This window comes from Mastomys coucha, unplaced genomic scaffold (assembly GCF_008632895.1).
Source record: "Mastomys coucha isolate ucsf_1 unplaced genomic scaffold, UCSF_Mcou_1 pScaffold15, whole genome shotgun sequence".
Classification (NCBI taxonomy): Eukaryota; Metazoa; Chordata; class Mammalia; order Rodentia; family Muridae; genus Mastomys; species Mastomys coucha.
The window spans coordinates 150581757-150599206 of record NW_022196897.1 but is presented as its reverse complement, the minus strand read 5'-3'; the positions used below and the strand labels follow the sequence as shown (position 1 = coordinate 150599206).

The 17450-nt window shown below is 47.3% G+C and overlaps 1 protein-coding gene across 1 annotated transcript; it reads left to right on the top strand.

Moving 5' to 3' along the window:
- The first annotated feature begins 4078 nt into the window (after positions 1-4078).
- Wfdc8 (WAP four-disulfide core domain 8) lies at positions 4079-14861 on the top strand. Its single transcript, XM_031373756.1, has 6 exons — positions 4079-4192; positions 4287-4395; positions 7010-7150; positions 10086-10253; positions 12862-13002; positions 14722-14861. The coding sequence occupies exons 1-6, from the start codon at positions 4079-4081 to the stop codon at positions 14859-14861; spliced, it is 813 nt and encodes a 270-aa protein (XP_031229616.1).
- Positions 14862-17450: the final 2589 nt, after the last annotated feature.

Below are 17450 nucleotides of genomic sequence, written 5' to 3'. Positions count from 1 at the left end.
GCCACAAGAAGCAATGGCTCAGTCAGCTGCAGGAGGGACAAAAGTGGCTCTCTGATTGCTCTGGAAAATTCCTTCAACTTACATCCTGAAGCACCAGTGAGGGAGCGAAGGTAGTGTGGACACAATGTGAGCCGTGCAAGGGGAAACTGAGGCAGGGACTGCTGGGAGCAGCCACATACACCTGACTCACCGATCTGCAACTGCAAGAGATGGTTCCACAGTGTCTGCTTTGACAAACCGTGCTAAATTTCCATCAGATAAAACTGACCATTTTCAGGTCAACAATTTCAGGTCCTTTTGACATTCTTGAGATTGTGCGTCATATCTGCTGGTTCTGAAATGCTTCTCCCTCCAGCTGCAAATCCTATCTCATGAGCAATCACTCTCTAGCCTCCTGCAACCCACTCTAGACTGCTTCCCATATTGTACAGCTTTCTGCTGTCCCTGTCTTCACCTTGGTGGGTCTTCAGTCCGGGGCCTCACTCAAATGCTCTACCTCTGTGCTACATTCCTAGCCCTCTCTTTCCTTTCTTAAATTTTTGAGGGAGACCATCACTACCGTGCACCAACTGGCCTTGGATATGTAATCCTCCTGCCTCCTGAGGATGTGATCACAGGCCTGAGCCACCGTTCCTGACTCCTGCCCTGGACATTTCTCCTAGACGGAGTCATACAGTAAAGTGTGCATGTGGAGGGGGCTAGAGGGACCAGACGGTAATCTCTGGGGCTGTTTTTTTTTTTTTTTTTTTTTTTTTTTTTTTTTTTTTTTTTTTTTTTTCCTTTTCTGCCTTGCTTGAGACTGTCTCCTTGTACTTTGCTTCTGTAGTGTGTATTCCAGGGCAGCTTCCGGGGAATTTACCTCTGTCTCCTACCTCACTGTAAGAGCACTGGCCTTATAGATGCATGCATTACTTCATCCAGCATCCTATGGGTTCTGAAGATCTGGCCTTAGCTCCTGGAGGTGAGTGTTTTACCTACTTTCAAACTCCACTCCTCCACGTACTTCCCATAGAACTCAAGCAAAGAAACCATGCTAAGTTGTCATATCTTTGTGTATAGTGAGGATCACAGTTAATAAGACATGCTGCAGACTTCAGAGTTGCTAAGAGAATAACAATGATAGGTTAGTTATCTCAAATTGACCCACAATGTACACATCTCATGTTTCATTCTACCCTATAAAAATGTGCAAGTATCATTTGCCCAGTAAAAGTTAAAATTAAAAGAGTAATGTGTACAATGTTCCAAAGGGGAGAACTATGTTGCATTAAAAAAATGAAAGCAGGTGTTGAGAGAATGCTAAGATAAATTGGGGCGAACTAAATCTAATTGAAACCAAGAAGAGCAAAAATTATCCCAAGCGCTAAAATCAAGTGACAATGTATCATGGAATCTACATGAGGGACTTAAAAGGCAAGTTCATGGGTGGCCTTACAGGCACATTTTGCCACTCAGAATCTTAATTCTAGGCTGGAAAGCTAAAGGCACAGGCTGCTCACACGAAGCTGTTCCTCACCACCCTTGTGTCTCCAGTTCCGTCTCTCTTCACTGCACACTGTTCTGCATCTTGTTCTCTCCCATCTCTCCACAGCATGCTTGGTCATCTTAGTGGTCCCTGGGGGGCGGGAACTCTGGGGTCTTCCACCCCACCCTTGCCGAACTGCGGCTGGCAGGGTCACCTGGTGTCCACTCATGTTATTTATCTTTCGTATCATTGTTTTGTTTTTTGAGACAGGTTCTCATGTAGTCCAGTGTGGACGAACTCTTTATGGGACTTGGATTCTTGATCCTCCTGCCTTCAGTTCCTGAGTGCTTGGATGACAGATCGTCACATCAGGTTTATGCGGGGCTGGGGATTTGACCCAGGGTTTCCTGCATGCTAGGCAAGAACACTGTCCACGGAGTTACACCCCAGCCCAGCTTTCATGGGTGGCCTGACAGTCACATGTCTTATGACACCTTTCTATCTGGGCACTCTGGTTTGTCCTAGTTCTGTAAAAGGTACTGGGTAACTCTTCAGCAGTGTCCCCTTGCCTCTAACAAGCAGCATCTTTTAATTTTTTTTTAAAAAATATTTTATGTGTATAAGTATTTTTCCTACTTGAATGTCTGTATACTACATGCATACCCACTACCAGAAGAATCCAGAAGCGAGGTCCAGAGCTCCTGGGACTGGAGTTACAGATGATTGGAAGCAGTTTCATGACTGCTGGGAATCAAAGCCAGGTCTTCCGGAAGAAAGCTCCATGGTCTCGTATCTGCTGAGTTCTCTCTCCAATCCAGTCTTACAGCATCTTGGCAAATAAATGCCAAGATGGTAAAGCTGCCCCTACCCTAAAAACCACACAGAATGACTTGTTAAGTAAACAATAAATCATTGTAATATATCCACATTCCCGGTATGCATAGTAATATATATCCCATAGTAATATAACTATGTTTCATGGAGTAGACATGAGGTGGAACTGCAGTTGAATATCCTCTACTATGTTTGGGAGAACTATGGATAGATCTGTGTTTTTCCATCACACTTATCCTGGGAACTCTCCTTTTTAATGACTGGCTAGAGGCTGAGCTGATCAATTAATTCTCAAGACTAGATTGATAGGCAAGTTAAATTTTAAACCAGTAGATTAGCTTAAGCATCCAGCCTCGGCCTTTTGAGGAGCCCCGCAGTCTGGCTGGGGAACTTGAGCTAATGGAGAAGGCAGTACTATTGACATTCACTGCTGCTTCTTGCTCCTTAACAAGTGTGTATTGGGGCATGTCTAGTCAGACTACGTCTGATCAGTTCTTCTGTCAGGTGTATGTGTTATTGGTTGTTTTGTTTGTAATAAAAAAAATGGAGGTTTCAGTGAGGTGAAATGATTGAGATGAGACCACACAGCTGATAACACAGTGAACCCAGGAAAACAGTCCAACTCCAAACACAAGCTTCTTGCCATATCTTGATTCTATAATGATGGATCAGATTTTTACGCTGCTACATCCACATTCCCACAACAAGGCTGTTAAGCTAGCTGTGTTTGCCCATTTTCTGGAAGAGGAAAACTAAGGATCCAACTTATGCTATAGGTGTACACGAGAAAGAAAGGGCCAAAATCACCATCACTGATTTGGGGTTAACATTCCTATTTCTGAAGAGTCCGGGTGCTGCTGTCTTTAGGGGCTGGAGGACATCAGGACATCTCCATCTTTTGAAGGTGGACAAGGAGACAACAGCTCCTACAAATCGTCATCCGGTCGGAGCTTCAGGAGAGAGGTTCCAGGGCGTGGGCATAGCTCCTTGGGCTCTGAGACTCTCCAGCATTTGCTGTACAACATTCTCCTTTCCCTCTCCTCCTTCTCACTGCTTCTGAACGGGGTTTGCCTAGGGGATGCTGCAGATAGCACACGGGTGTCTCATCGTGAAATAAAACCCATGTAAAGGCCGTGGCTCAGCAGGGAAGGGCTCCTTCCTGAGTTCTACCCCTGATGCTCCCAGTGCAGACTCCCAAGGTTGTCCTCTGACCTCCACACGCATGCTGTGATGTTTCTCTCTCTCTGTCTCCCTCTCTCCCTCTCTCTCTCTCTTTCTCTCTCTCTCTCTCTCTCTCTCTCTCTCACACACACACACACTCACACACACACACACACACATTTAAAAACATGTGGGACATGAACAAATCCCACTTGAAAGGGGACCATCTTGTCAGGTTGTCTAGATGAATCATAGAACTCTTTAGAGTTCTATGGAGCCAGAAGAAAATGAGAAGAATCTCTTTGTCAACAGGTCGAGTGTGTGTGTGTGTGTGTGTGTGTGTGTGTGTGTGTGTGTGTATCTATGCCTGCTGCCTAGGCGATTCTGAGACACCAAAATCCTGTAATGTCTGCCCAGGTCTCCAGACAATCTCCACTCCTGTCATCACTGGAGCAGAGCAAAGGCCCTGCTGAATTGTGTCTGAAGTTGCTTCAGACAGAAGCATAGGATAGTCACCTGGGAACTGTTCCAAATGGAGCCCTGTGATAATTCAAGTGTGACCTCTTACCCAGGAGTGAGACAGTGGGGAAGTGACCAAGAAGGACCAGATGCAGCACCATGGCCAAGTATGGGGTGCCACGGAGAGTCCTGGGTGACTACTTCAGACCTGTCTCAACTCCCCACCTCAGACAGATCTCTTCTCGCTTCTGGCTCTGCTTTCTCAACCATGAAGTAAGTGGAGGCTGGGGACCCTCCCCAGAGCATCTCTGCACAGACTGTGCTCCTCCCCTCTGGATGAGCCTAACTCAGGTCTTTGCTCACACAGGCACTGTCCCTCCGTGGCCTCGCCAGCTCCTGGTGGACTGGAGCTCTCCTGCTGGCTCTCCTCCTCGCCTTGGAGCAGACCTCAGCATCATATACCGCCAAGATCAAACGTGCGTCCTCCCTGCTAAGCCATTCTTCCTGGGCAGTGCTCTTGGGGACCGGGGGTTGCAATGAGAGGGTTAGGGTTGGTTGGCACTGCTGGATTCAGGGTCACAGAGAGTTACTTCTGTTTACCAGTCAGTGGCTTCCTTCACCTGTTTACCCAAATCATTTCCCTAGTTTTCCTCAATATGTGCCTTCAGGTTTTTTGACTTAACTATTGATTGAGCATCCAGAGAGAGGCAAGCAATGGCGGGAAGCCAGGCATTACTTGAAGGGAGTGGCAGCCAAGAGAGAGAGGGTGGTGGTGGTGAAGGATAGAGGGAAGAGGGAGGCGGAGATTCAAGAAACAGAATTGACCCAACCTGGTCGGATAGGAATCTGGGATTGTGGGGAACAGAGAAAGCCCTTTGTTCGGTGTTCTGCATAATAGGATTGTTGCCATGTTGAAGGTCAGGATGGGGTCAGGAAGGGAAACAGAGAGTGGGGACATGCTCTTTAAGCTTGGGAAACACTGGTTCTGTCTTGAACACATTGAGACAAACGCTCTCGAGAGCTTCTTGGATGGCTTTTCCTCGGGTAACTGTGAACAAATATCTTCAGCTCAGAGGAGAGGGCGGGCTTAGGGTAGGGACACCTGAACTAGTCAGAATCGTGGGAAAGGATGTGTTAAGCCACGAAGAGTCCGAGAAGCTCAGGGGACACCTGAGACCAGGAAATGTAGACGAGTCCCTTGGTGTATGCACAAAAGGTAAGTGACAAAGATGAGCCATCCGTGGAGCAAGGAAGGCTCAAACGGCAAGGTAATAAGGTGGGCAGAATGCAGGATAACAAACCCACACTGAGGTTGAAGTGTCCCCAGGAAGCAGGAGTGAGGCTGGATCAACACTAGAGATAGGGGTCTGGACTTTATAATCTCGAAGCTTCCCTGTCTTGATCACTGTTCCACGTCATCTGTTTAGCTTTTCTTGTGCTTCAGTGTAGCCTCCAGGTGCCTGCTTCAGGATTGCCGAGGGTGTCTCTAAAACACAGACTCACCTAGCCCTTACGTTATAGAGATTCTGACTTAGTTCATAGTCCATAGTTTCTGAATGATTCACAGATGATTTCAGTGTACGCTCCAATGAGAACCAAGCTGTCCTTGCTGACGGGGCTCCTGAAGTGAACCTTGTAAGCCTCAGACTCCACCTAATTCACTGTGTTATCCTACCTGATCTAATTCTCTGAACTTACAAAATCAGGAATCTGGTACTGATATGTGGGCCCTGTTTTGCATAGTTCCAACACCAAAGAAGATCTGCGCTCTGCGATTAAATCCTGATCATAGGTGCTCAGCTCGGAACCACAGAGCACTGTATCATCTGCCTGCTGCTATAGAACCTCTATCAGGAGAACAGAAATCTGGTGTGGTGCATCTAAATCTTCCTCTCAGATTTGCACCAGGCAGAAAGCAAAGTGCCAGCCGGGGTTGCTGTTCTCATCTGGATCCTCTTCTCAGATCACGTGTAGTATAGTCATACTCTTACAAGTTTAGGTCTGGAGCTCTCGTTTCTATAGCGATGCCAGCTTCCAGAAGCCACCCTCCCTTCCTGGCACTTGGCCATCAGCCATGGCCAAAGCTGCTGAGACAGTCTGTAGGAACCTTCCCACAGTTTGAATCTCTCTAACTTCTCTACCAACCATGAAACCCTGCTTTTAAAGGACCCCGTTGATAGGGCTTGAATTGTACCCACGAGGTCCCTCTTAGCTGTGTCTCAGTTAGTGCTTGGTTCAATAAATAGGGACAAGAGTATTGAGGCACAGCTTTAGAATTCTGGCCACCACAAACCATGAAGCCTAGAAGTCATGTCATGGGTGTAAAAGAGAGGATGCGACCTCATTACTGGCTTTGACCCAGTGCCCGGCACTGTAGGGCGTGCATTATGGGCATCCTCCCACAAAATTTCAGCAAGCAGACTCTAAACAGGGATTGACATTCTCATGTTACAATTGGGAAACCCATGACTCTGACAATAAAATGTATTTTCAAATATTATTTGTCTAGTTAATATTGAAGCTAGGCTAGCAAGACTCCACTTCCTTCCTCTGCCCCACACACCATGTCTTTCTCTCCTACAGTTGCTAACTAACTCAGAAAGCCCTGTAACTGAACCCAGACTGGTCCTGAGTTCATGAAAGATATCAGGGACCAAAGTCAGGACTCCTGGCTCCATTTCATTGCCTTTCCCCACTGCTTTTCAACGTCCTCTGCTGACTGTGGTGCCGGAGGCAGAGGAGTTAGGCACTAAAGTCATCAGGTCACAAGGAAATTTAAGATAAACAGCATTGTCTCTACCCAAGATGGCTTTCCTTTAGCTACCTGAGCTCAAATTCTTGATTCTGCTCCCTTGGGAGGGATCAAGCACTAAGAGTGACAGATGTGGCCGCTAGGTACAAGCAAGGGAAGAACTGAGAGTGAGAGGCAGATGGAAAGGCAGAGGTCCTCACAGCCCCGCTCTGCCATGAGGACAGGGGCTGAGAGTCAGAGGCAGATGGAAAGGCAGAGGTCCTCACAGCCCAGCTCTGCCATGAGGACAGGGGCTGAGATGCTTGGGGATGTGAGCTTGACTGTTTCTTTCTTTGCAGACAAAGTGGGAGAGTGTCCTAGGACGCGGCTGGAATGCAGAAATGGGAGTCTGAGCTCGTGCAAAACAGACTTCAACTGTGAGGCTCATTTCAAATGTTGCCACTTTGCCTGCGGGAAGAAATGCATGGATCCCTATGAAGGTACTGGCATCCAGGTGGGAGGAGGCACGGGCAAGTTTTGAAGTTGCCCACTGCCTGTCCTGGAACTCACTCTGTAGACCAGGCTGGCCTTGAATTCAGAAATCCCCCTGCCTCTACCTCCCAAGTGCTGGGATTAAAGGCATGTGCCACGACTGCCCTACACGACAGTTCAGAGGCCTGGGAGCCATCAGGCAGGAGCTGGGATTTGAACAGGTGTCCTTTAAATTCACACCCAGCTCTCTTAACCACTGAGCCATGGCTTAAGCACTGCACACTTCTTGCTATGCCCAGAACTAGTTGAACAACCATCTTAGAAGACTGGACCATCTGAGTTCAAATCCCAGCAACTACATGGTGGCTCACAACCACTCATAATGAGATCTCACGCCCTCTTCTGGTGTGTCTGAAGACAGCTACAGTGTAGTTATTTATAATAATAAATAAATCTTTGGGTCGGAGCAAGCAGGGACTGAGTGAGCAGAGTTGACCAGAGCGAGCAGAGGTCCTAAAATTCAATTACCAACAACCACATGAAGGTTCACAACTATCTGTACAGCTATAGCATACTCACATACACAGAATAAATAAATCTTTAAAAAGAAGAGGAAGAAGGAGGAGGAGGAGGAGAAGAAGAAGAAGAAGAAGAAGAAGAAGAAGAAGAAGAAGAAGAAGAAGAAGAAGAAGAAGAGGAAGAGGAAGAGGAAGAGGAAGGGAAAGAGGAAGAGGAAGAAGGAGGAGAAGGAGGAGGAGAAGGAGAAGGAGAGGAGAAGGAGAAGGAGAGGAAGAGGAAGAAGGAGAAGGAGAAGAAGAAGAAGAAGAAGAAGAAGAAGAAGAAGAAGAAGAAGAAGAAGAAGAAGAAGAAGAAGAAGAAGAAGAAGAAGAAGAAGAAGAAGGGGAAGAAGAAGATTGGACAAAAGGCCAGAGTTTATGCCATCCTCATTCTGTAATTCAACTCTGCCTTTAAATTTAAGTCATGCGTCCAGGAGGAGTGGGTCCAAGCAGTTGACATTGATGCTAGATTTTTTTCATTCAGTCATCTAGTGCCTACCGGATGTTCACTAGGTGTAAGGCTATTATTGGCAAAATCAAACTTCATTCAAATTGTTGTTGGAGAAATGAAGCCTCCCTCAATCCAGATGCTTGGATCATTTTGGACTCTTTGGCCTTTAAAAAGGGCTTCCTAGAAATCCTGAGTATTCAGCATCCTGTATGTCAAGGGCCAAACATTTAACAGAGAGTCATTCTTGATTTCACACCTAATTAATATGTTAAGATAGGGGCCAGGCAAAGTGGCAGTGTCTTTAATCCTAGTGCTTGAGAGGTAAAGACAGGTGGATCTGGTCTACACAGAGAGAGTGTGTCTCAAAAAGGCGAGAGAGAGAGAGAGAGAGAGAGAGGGGGGGGAGAGAGAGAGAGATGACTGTATGTATCTCAAAATTAAAAATACACAGAGAACATTGAAGAGACACATGAAAGCAGAGGCTTGACTGGACGGAGAGACCTGTGAACCTGCTGTCTGGAAGTGTTCAAAGAGCCCAAACTCTCTGTTAACTCAGAGTCACATGAGATCAATTTTTGCTTTCCTTGGCCTAAGACTAACATAAATACATTCAATTTATTGTTCGTGACCATCACAGAGAAGGTTCACCATAGACAACCCTGAGGCGTCTAGCTCAGGAAGAATCTTTTTGGCCTATTACAGGGTTTGGGTTTGGGTTGGGTAACTCAGAGAAGACTAGACAAGTAAGGGTTAGCTTTAAATTGGATATTGTCCAAAAACTGGATTAATTCTGTGGCCTCGGTGGCTCTTATCTCTAACGAGGGCATGTAGGATGAGGAGAAAGCGGTAATCAAGTGGGGAATGTTAGCTGTTCACTTTAGCTAGAAGTTGGAAGTCTTTAGTATTCTGTGAGTCTCTGTTGTCTTGCTTTTTTCTCCCTTTATCATGATCTTAGAGTAACAATGGTGTGGCTTGTCTTAGGAGGGGTGTGTGTGTGTGTGTGTGTGTGTGTGAACTGAGTAGGGGAACAATGTGGCCTCCATATGTCATATTCAGCTTTAACCATCAGAGACTGTGCTTGTTCTCCTGTATCCCAGGCACTTTGTTGGGCATCCTGGCTACAGTTCCTAAGCACATTGTGCCCTCTCAAAGCTCAAGGCCATATGAAAGAAAGATCTGCATTAAAGTGTTTCTGTGTGCTGTTCATAATGCACTTCGTAAGAAAGAACAGTGCTCAGAAGAGCTGAACAGCATCAAGCTCGGATGCAGAGCTAGAACTAGAACCCAAGTCTTTTTAAAGATTTATTTATATTTTATCTGTGTGGTTGGCTTTCCTGCATCTAAGTATAAACAACGTGTTTGGCTGGTGCTTGTCAAGGTCAGAAGAGAGTATCGAGTCCCCTGGAACTGGAGTTATAAACAGTTGTGTGCCACCGTGTGGGTGCTGAGAACCAAGCCTATGTCTTTTAAAAAGAAAAACTAGGGGCCTAGAGAGATGGCTCAAGCAGTTAAAAGCACTTGTTCTTGCAGAGACGTGCGTTCAGTTCCAGGAGCTCTGAGTCCCTCTTCTGGCCTCAGACGGTACTGCACACACATAGTGCACAAATCTCATGAACGTAAACCACTCAGTGTATATAAAATACAGGGGGTGGGAATTTAAAAAAAAAAATTCTACATGTGTTTGTTTTTATTTTGCTGAGGAGCCTGGCACGGCATGTTTGTGGAAGCCACAAGACAACTTGCAGGAGTTACTTTCTTCTTTCCACTGTGTGGTCCTGGAGTCAGGTCATTAGGATGGGCAACAAATGTCTTTACTTGCTGAGCCCTCTCCATGGCCCACCTATGTCTTTTTCCCACTGGCTTTTTCTGTGATGTAGGCTTGTGGCTAGGAACCTGGCCCCCTCTTGACACTCCCGCTTTGCTTCCTCACCTCAGAACCCTGCATGTTACCCTTAGACAAAGGAGACTGCTCTAACAGTTTGGTGCGCTGGTATTTTGACCCTGAGAGGCATCAGTGCAGAGCTTTTATATACAGTGGATGCCGTGGGAACTCGAACAACTTCCTCAGCAAGACTGACTGCCGGAACGCTTGCATGCTGATTGGTAAGACCTGTGTCCCTTGTAGTCAGAGGGTCTTGCTTAACTACAAAGAGTGTAATAGCAGAGTTATAGCCTCAGGCTTTGAGACCAAGCTGCCTTGGGTCCAAACCCTTGCTCGACGTTTGCTGCTTCAGAGGACTTTGGGTAGCTACTTGCATTCGTGACTTTTGGCTGGGCTATGAAATGGGGATGCTAACCGTGTTTCCTAATGACTTGTTGTGACTGGAAACTAAGCTAATGTAAAACGTGTGAGGCTGTGAAATGAGGAAGAGTTAGCAGACAGGAGGCCTCTGGAAGCCAGGAAGTGGTCCTGTGGGCTGGCCCCCTCTCCCTACTTTGGCACGCCTGCCCAAGGAAGGTTTGAGGTTAGAGAGTGCCAAGGAGGAGGCGTGGTCCTTCCTGCTCTGAGCTGCCTCCCATTCGGAGGTGACTCTCCAAGCAGCCTGCATCTTCATGCTTTCCCTCCTACTCAGTGTTCTGCAGTCTCCAGGTAAGCACCCAAACTCCTCGAACCTACTTCCCAGGCTCTCCCTGGCTTTCAGGTAACACGAGTAATCTCAGGGCCCTGACCCCCCTCCCCTCATCTGAGTAACTGGGTACCTGCCTCACACTTTCTCTTCCCAACGATGGGCTTCCATACTACTCTCCTGAACACTCTGATTCTCCTTGGCCCTCATTCGAGGAATTAATCCTACTTTTCCAGTTCTTGATTTTACGCCCCAGCTGTGCGTGACTTCTCTATTCATGAAGTCTCCCACAACCCCTCCCCCACCCCCCGAAATGAGACAATGCACATAACGTATTCATAAACATCAGGCCCTTGCAAGCTGAGGCCCGGGTCTAACCCTTTGGAGGAAGATGCTTCTCATTACATCAACCTATTGGGCATCATCCTGAGGAAGCACCTTTGAAGGAGGCCCAGACAGGTCAGTTCTAGAACCCCACAGAGTAAGCGTAGGCCTGGGAGGTAGAGACCGTGGTGAAGGTGAAGCCTAGAGACTCGCTCTTCAATGCAATGATCAGTGCCACTACTGCTGGGAGCCAGTGTGCTATGGGGTCTGGGCGTCAAATAACCCGGATTAAAATCTTACTCCCTTCTGTCCGCTGCAAGGTTCTTCACCTTTCTGATTATGGAAGAGCAAGCAGGTCACTGAGTTGTTGGCGGGATTCCTGTACCATCAAAGATAAGAAAGGGCATGGCATGCTGGCTCTTCATGACCTGCTCACTAGAGGACAAATGAGAAACGACTGCGGGCCTTCAAAGTGCATGTGTCAGCCTTGGGAGAGATGCAGTTGATGTATTAGCACTGTATTTCTACCTTAAGCTTTGTGAGGCATGTTGAGGAATATTCTATCATCAGTGTTTGATGGTTTTATTTGTTCGGTCTCATTCTGTAGCCCAGGCCAGCTAGGAACGTGCAGTAATTCTCCTGTCTCAGCCATCCAAGTGTGGGATTTGTAGGTGTGAGCCACCATACCTGGCTCCGTCCCTGAGGAAGCAGTGGTACAATCCTCTTAGTTGCCTACAGATGGACAGCTGGTAGAAGGTGGAGACGAAGTTTTCATTTCTCAACCTTGCCGTGTCTGAACAACAAAGATAACTTCATGACCTGGCTTTAAAAAGCTAGGGCCATGTGCTTCCCTTTCTGGAGGGCTCTAAAGAATCCTGGAGCCATGGACTCAGGAAAGGAGCTGTCAAACACATGAGGCATGCACACAGAACTTAGGAGGTCGAGGCAGAAGAGTTAAGAGTCCAAGGCTGATAGTGTTGGCTACACAGCAGGTTGGAGACCAGCCTGGGCTACATTAGACTTTGTCTCAAAACACTAAATCAGAAACAAAATCAGGAATAAATTAGAAAAAAACCCTCATGTCTAAATCTTACCTATGAAAAAGAAAGGAAGGAGAAAGAAGACAGAGAGTAAGGGAGAGAGAGAGAGAGAGAAAGAGAGAGAGAGAGAGAGAGAGAGAGAGAGAGAGAATGAATGAACAGGAAGAGTCCCATGGAGGTATGTATTGTGTTTTCTCCCATTATAGCTCAAAGGGAAACTTACACACAATGTCTGGGGCCCTTGATGGCCTGCAAATGTAACAAGAGGATGCCCTCAAATTCATAGGCAGCAGGAACTCACACATTTAACCTATCTAGGGTTAGGCTCTGGCCATGGTGACTGTATGCTTCACAAACCTGAAGATGACAGGTAGTTTCCTTTATTTCATAGAGAAACTGAGCTTATTGAGAGACAGGACTGGGGCTTTATAAAAAATTTGTTACATATACAACATTCTGCCTGCATGTACATCTGCATGCCAGAAGAGGGCGTCAGATCTCATTATCAGTGGTTGTGAGCCACCATGTGGTTGCTGGGAATTGAACTCAGGACCTCTGGAAGAGCAGCCACTTGCTCTTAACCTCTGAGCCATCTCCCCAGCCCCTAGGCCTGGGACTTTGATGTGGTGGGCTTCTGACATTAAGCCCACTCTATTGCATGGCGTACCCCATGTTTTTGCTTCTCCTCAGCCTACTGGAGATCACCCCTGAGGAGAAGAGCTCTCTGAAGGGCAGTGCGGTGGTGGGGCACCATAAAACTCACCTCTGCTCTTGTTCCAGTGAAGAAAGGACAGTGCCCACTGTTCCCTTTCCAAATGCGGATGGAGTGCCCAGCCTCCTGTAAGAATGACATGGATTGCCCGGAGAAGGAGAAATGCTGCGAGTCCAGGTGTGGCTTCATCTGTGCCAGAGCCTGGCTAGGTAAAGACTGCGGGCAAACCTCTTGGAGTTTATGGGTGTTTGTCATGGGTGACATCCTGGTGGTGGCATCAGTACCCCGTGGAATGGGTGAGGGCAGCATTGCAGAGCATGAACTCACTAGGTGGTCTAGCCTGGTCTAGATCTCACTATAGAATCAAGCTGACCTCAAACTTACCATCCTCCTGCCTCAGCCTCCAGAGTACAGTGCCTGACTTCAAGGTGAAGAAGTCCCTTGAGCCTCAGATGTCCCTCACCCTAATCTTTAAGGTTTCTTAAGAGACTTCTTAAAATGTCCAACCAGTGCTCTCGTGTTGACCTCTGGACACTTGTGCTCACCTTCAAAGCGTCTCCGGAGTGCGATCACTCTCTGTGAATGTGAAAAAAAAACCAAAAAAACCTTACTTGGCTGGTGGTGATGCACACTGCCACTGGGTTGCTGCGGGGAACCCTTGTTCCACAGGGTGATTAGAGTTCTGGCCTGGTGGGCAAAGAATTCGGTGAGTGACACAAGGGACAGAAATGACACAAGGGAGTGCAGAATCTGAGTGTATTTGCACAAAGTGAAAATCAAGCTTATATAGTACACAGAAACAGGGCGAATATCAGGGATCAGGTAGGCAGGTAGTGGTCACATCAAAAGTCAGTAAGATCAAACAGCCAGGTGTAAATGATTCCTTCGGAAGAGCAATAGTGCTCTTCCCCCGCTGGGCTATCTTGGCAGCTCTAAGCAAATTCTCTAGGTCTGAAGCAGGTAAGCACCAGGAGGTCCTATTCTAGCAGTTCCTGGGAATGGTTTGGCAAACCATTAGTTCAGGAAGCTTTTCTAGTTTGTAAAGCAATTCTGCCTTGTGTGGTACTGCTCTTAGAGTTCTAACTATGTTTACAGATAGCAATAGTGTTTGCTACTATCTCAAACTCTGGAAACACCCTGTCTGATAAGGGACCTTCCTTGTGGGAATCAGAAGGCAATAGTGCCTGATCTTTATTGCTAATTCTAGGGACTCCCTGTCTGCTAAGGCAGCTTCCCTTGTAAAAATTCCAAGCTAATAACAGCTAGGAAATCAATTAGGATCATTGAAACACTGTGGAGGCCAGGAAACAATGTTCAATCTCAGTTTTAGCTATCTACGAATCATTTCTTAGGGCACCTATAGGCCTGAACAAAGAAAGCACACAAAACTCTCCACAGACTTTTGCAGAGACCAATCTGGAACACATCTGAGTTAGGAGATGCCAAGAAATGAACTCCAAGAGGCTAGCTAGCTCCCTTTGAAGCTGCATACCTCAAATCCGTGAATAAGCTTTCAGGCCTGACACTCGGAATCCACTGGAGTGACATGTGGGCGTGGCAGCATACCTTTCATCCCAGCACTCAGGGGGCAGAGGCAGGCAGGCTGATCTCTGTGGGTTCGAGGCTAGCCTAGCCTACAAAGTGAGTTTCAAGACAGCCAGGACACCAGAGAAGCCGTGTCTTGGGGTAAAAAGACAAAAACCAAAACCCAACAACAAAAAACCTTGTTTGTTTTCCGCCTTCATTCTTCAGTGACCACAAATTGATGATGTCTTGTGATAAGTGTGCACATATGCATACACATGTACACACACACAGACACACACACACAAAGAAAGAAAAAAATAAAACATTATCGGGGTTTCCAAATTTGTATCAGATTATTTCCAAGTATTTCAAAGTCAATTGTCTTATTTTACTTCACAAAGTCAAAACAGGCTTCTGCCCACGGAAGCCTGTAGTGTGTTCTAAGATCGATAAGCCCAAGTGCCTGCAGGACAGTGACTGTCCCCTGGATGAGAAGTGCTGCACACGCTGTGGACTGAAATGCTTGGAACCCAGACACTGAACAGTGAGTGGGAAAAGTTCCATTGTCACCATGATGCATTGTGGGTAGCATAAAATAAAGCTGTCACTTCCACCTTGTACCCAGCTACACTCACAAATGGCCCTCTAGCCAGTTATGACAATACTTCTAGGCCTGCTGTACCACTCTCTGTCTCTCTCTCTCTCTCTCTCTCTCTCTCTCTCTCTCTCTCTCTAAGTTTTACTTGTATTCATGTAATTGTGTGTGCATGGATGTGTTTGTGTGTGTGCCTTTGGAGGCCAGCAGAGGGCGTCAGATTCCCTGGTGCTAGACTTAGAGAGTTGTGAGCCACCTGTTGTGGGTGGCGGGAACCAAACTTGTCATGCAAGCATCAGGACCTAAGCTTGATCCCCAGGGCGTATGTAAAAATGTAGGGTGTGGAAGAGTGTGCCTATAAGCCCAGGGCTGGGGACACAGGGCTGGGGACACAGGGAGGGGACACAGGGAGGGGACACAGGCAGGGGAGGCTCTATGGGACCACTGACTAGTGTAATCAGTGAGCTCCAGGCCATTGAGAGACCCTGTCTCAAAAACAAGGTGGACGGTACCTGAGGAGCAATACTGAAACATGACATCTGGCCTTCATACATGTGTGCACACGTGTACACACACAACAGCATGCACAGATGTACCTGCACACACGTGTACACACACTCACACACACACACGAAATATACCACATCCTGATGACTGGAAAAAGATTCAGGAACCTCTCAGCTGGGCTTGATAACACACATATCCTGCCACTAAGAAGACTGAGGCAGGAGGATTGCTGCTTACTGGGATGCCTTCTGCCGCTCATTAAGCCTGCCTTCCTTCCTTCCTCCCTTCCTTCCTCCCTTCCTCCCTCCCTTCCTTCCTTCCTTCCTTCCTTTCTCTCTCCCTCTCTTTCTTTCTTTCTCTCTCCCTTTCCTTCTTTCTCTTATTAATTTGTTCTCTCATATACTATATCCCAATCCACAGTTCCCCCCCCCCGTCCTCTCCTCCCAGTCTTTCCCTGTGATCTGTCCCCTCCCCAGTCACCCCTCCTCCTTTTCCCTTCTTGGCAGACCTCCCAGAGATATCAACCAAACATGGTATATCAAGTTGCAATAAGGCTAGGTACCTCCCCTCATATTAAGGATGGGCAAGGCAACCTAGTAGGAGGAAAGGAGTCCCAAAAGCAGTCAAAGATGTCAGAAACAACCCCTGCTCCCTCTGTTAGGAGTCCCTGCAAGAACACCAAGCTACATGACCATAAAATATATGCAGAGGACCTAGGTTAGGCCTGTGCAGGCTTCTCGATCGTCAGTTGTCTCTGTGAACCCCTGAGAGTTCAGGTTTGGATGTTGTGGGTTTTCTTGTGTTGTGCTTGATCATAGCACTCATGAGGTGGAAGCCCACATGAGTTCTGGGCCAGCCTGGTCTATATGGCAAGATCCAGGTCAGCTAGAGATACGTAATGAGAGCTTGTCCCAAAACACAAAGCAAACGAAAATGGGGGGGGGGAAAGAGAGGGGGGAGGACAGGGACAGGAAGAGGAACAGGGACGGGGACGGGGGAGGGGGAGAGGAGAGGGAGAGAGAGGCTTTACTTAAAAGACTAAGTTCCTATCCCTCTTTTTATGCAGATTCCTGCCGGAAGAATTCCCCCCCCCCATAGACAAGAGAGACCCTTTCATCTTTTCAGTCACTCTTGGAATGAGGTGCAGATAATCATCCACACACTTGGTGACACAACTGTCTAGCTGTCACTTCACAGGATACTCCTCCCACTGCATCCGTGGTATCTTTGGCTTTGTCCCTGCAATGCGTCGTGTGGTGTCCAGAGGATCCCAGGACTTTTTAACTCACTGGTCAGCACGGACTGGGCTTGAGCCAGGAGCACATGGCACAGATGCCTGCCTGTCTTCACAGCTACAGGTTCTGCACCAGAACGTGGGTCGAAGCCCTGCATCTTCCTGAATTCTAACTCTCCTTACTCTGCAGTGTGCAGCCCACTACCTCAGGCACCCAGAGCCCCTGCAGCTTCCTCATCACCACCATCAGACACATGGACCTGATACATATTGTGTCCACACCGGCTTGCCACTGGGTCTGGCTTACTACCACTCAATTCTTCACTTTATACCTGTGCACTTTTCCTGCCCGTTCCTCTGTGTATTTCAGTCTTGGATGTTTTTCTAAAATCGATCTGTTTTTCTGTATATTTCAAATATAGTAATGCCGAGGACCAGCTCAGCATCAGGTAAACTGAGGAAGGCAGCGAGGTGTAGCATCTGCAGGGGTCAAAATCTGATGAAGTTTGGCTGTTTAATTCTCTCTTGGTGTTCTTGGACCAAAGCTGATGATGGCTCTGGGAATTAATTTCTTCTGATAGCAGCAGGGGATTAAGAAAAGAAACTTAGTTACTTGGGCTCTTTTACTCTTTGACTCAAGGGCCTCTCACTGGCTAGGCCAGACTCTGCCCTGCTCAGAGTTCCTTAGCTCTTCAAGGGCCAGAAATGAGAGAGAGACAGAGAGGGAGATGTAGGATGCCGTCCCGCAGCTCCTACTTGCGTGGGGTTCCACGAACCGAGGATTTGGAAACCTG

Excerpts from the sequence above, each read along its gene's own strand:
- Wfdc8 (XM_031373756.1), top strand. The coding sequence starts at position 4,079 with ATGGCCAAGTATGGGGTGCCACGGAGAGTCCTGGGTGACTACTTCAGA. Across the intron at positions 10,254-12,861 it reads GAACGCTTGCATGCTGATTG|TGAAGAAAGGACAGTGCCCA; the intron begins GTAAGACCTGTG and ends CTCTTGTTCCAG. Across the intron at positions 13,003-14,721 it reads CTGTGCCAGAGCCTGGCTAG|TCAAAACAGGCTTCTGCCCA; the intron begins GTAAAGACTGCG and ends TACTTCACAAAG.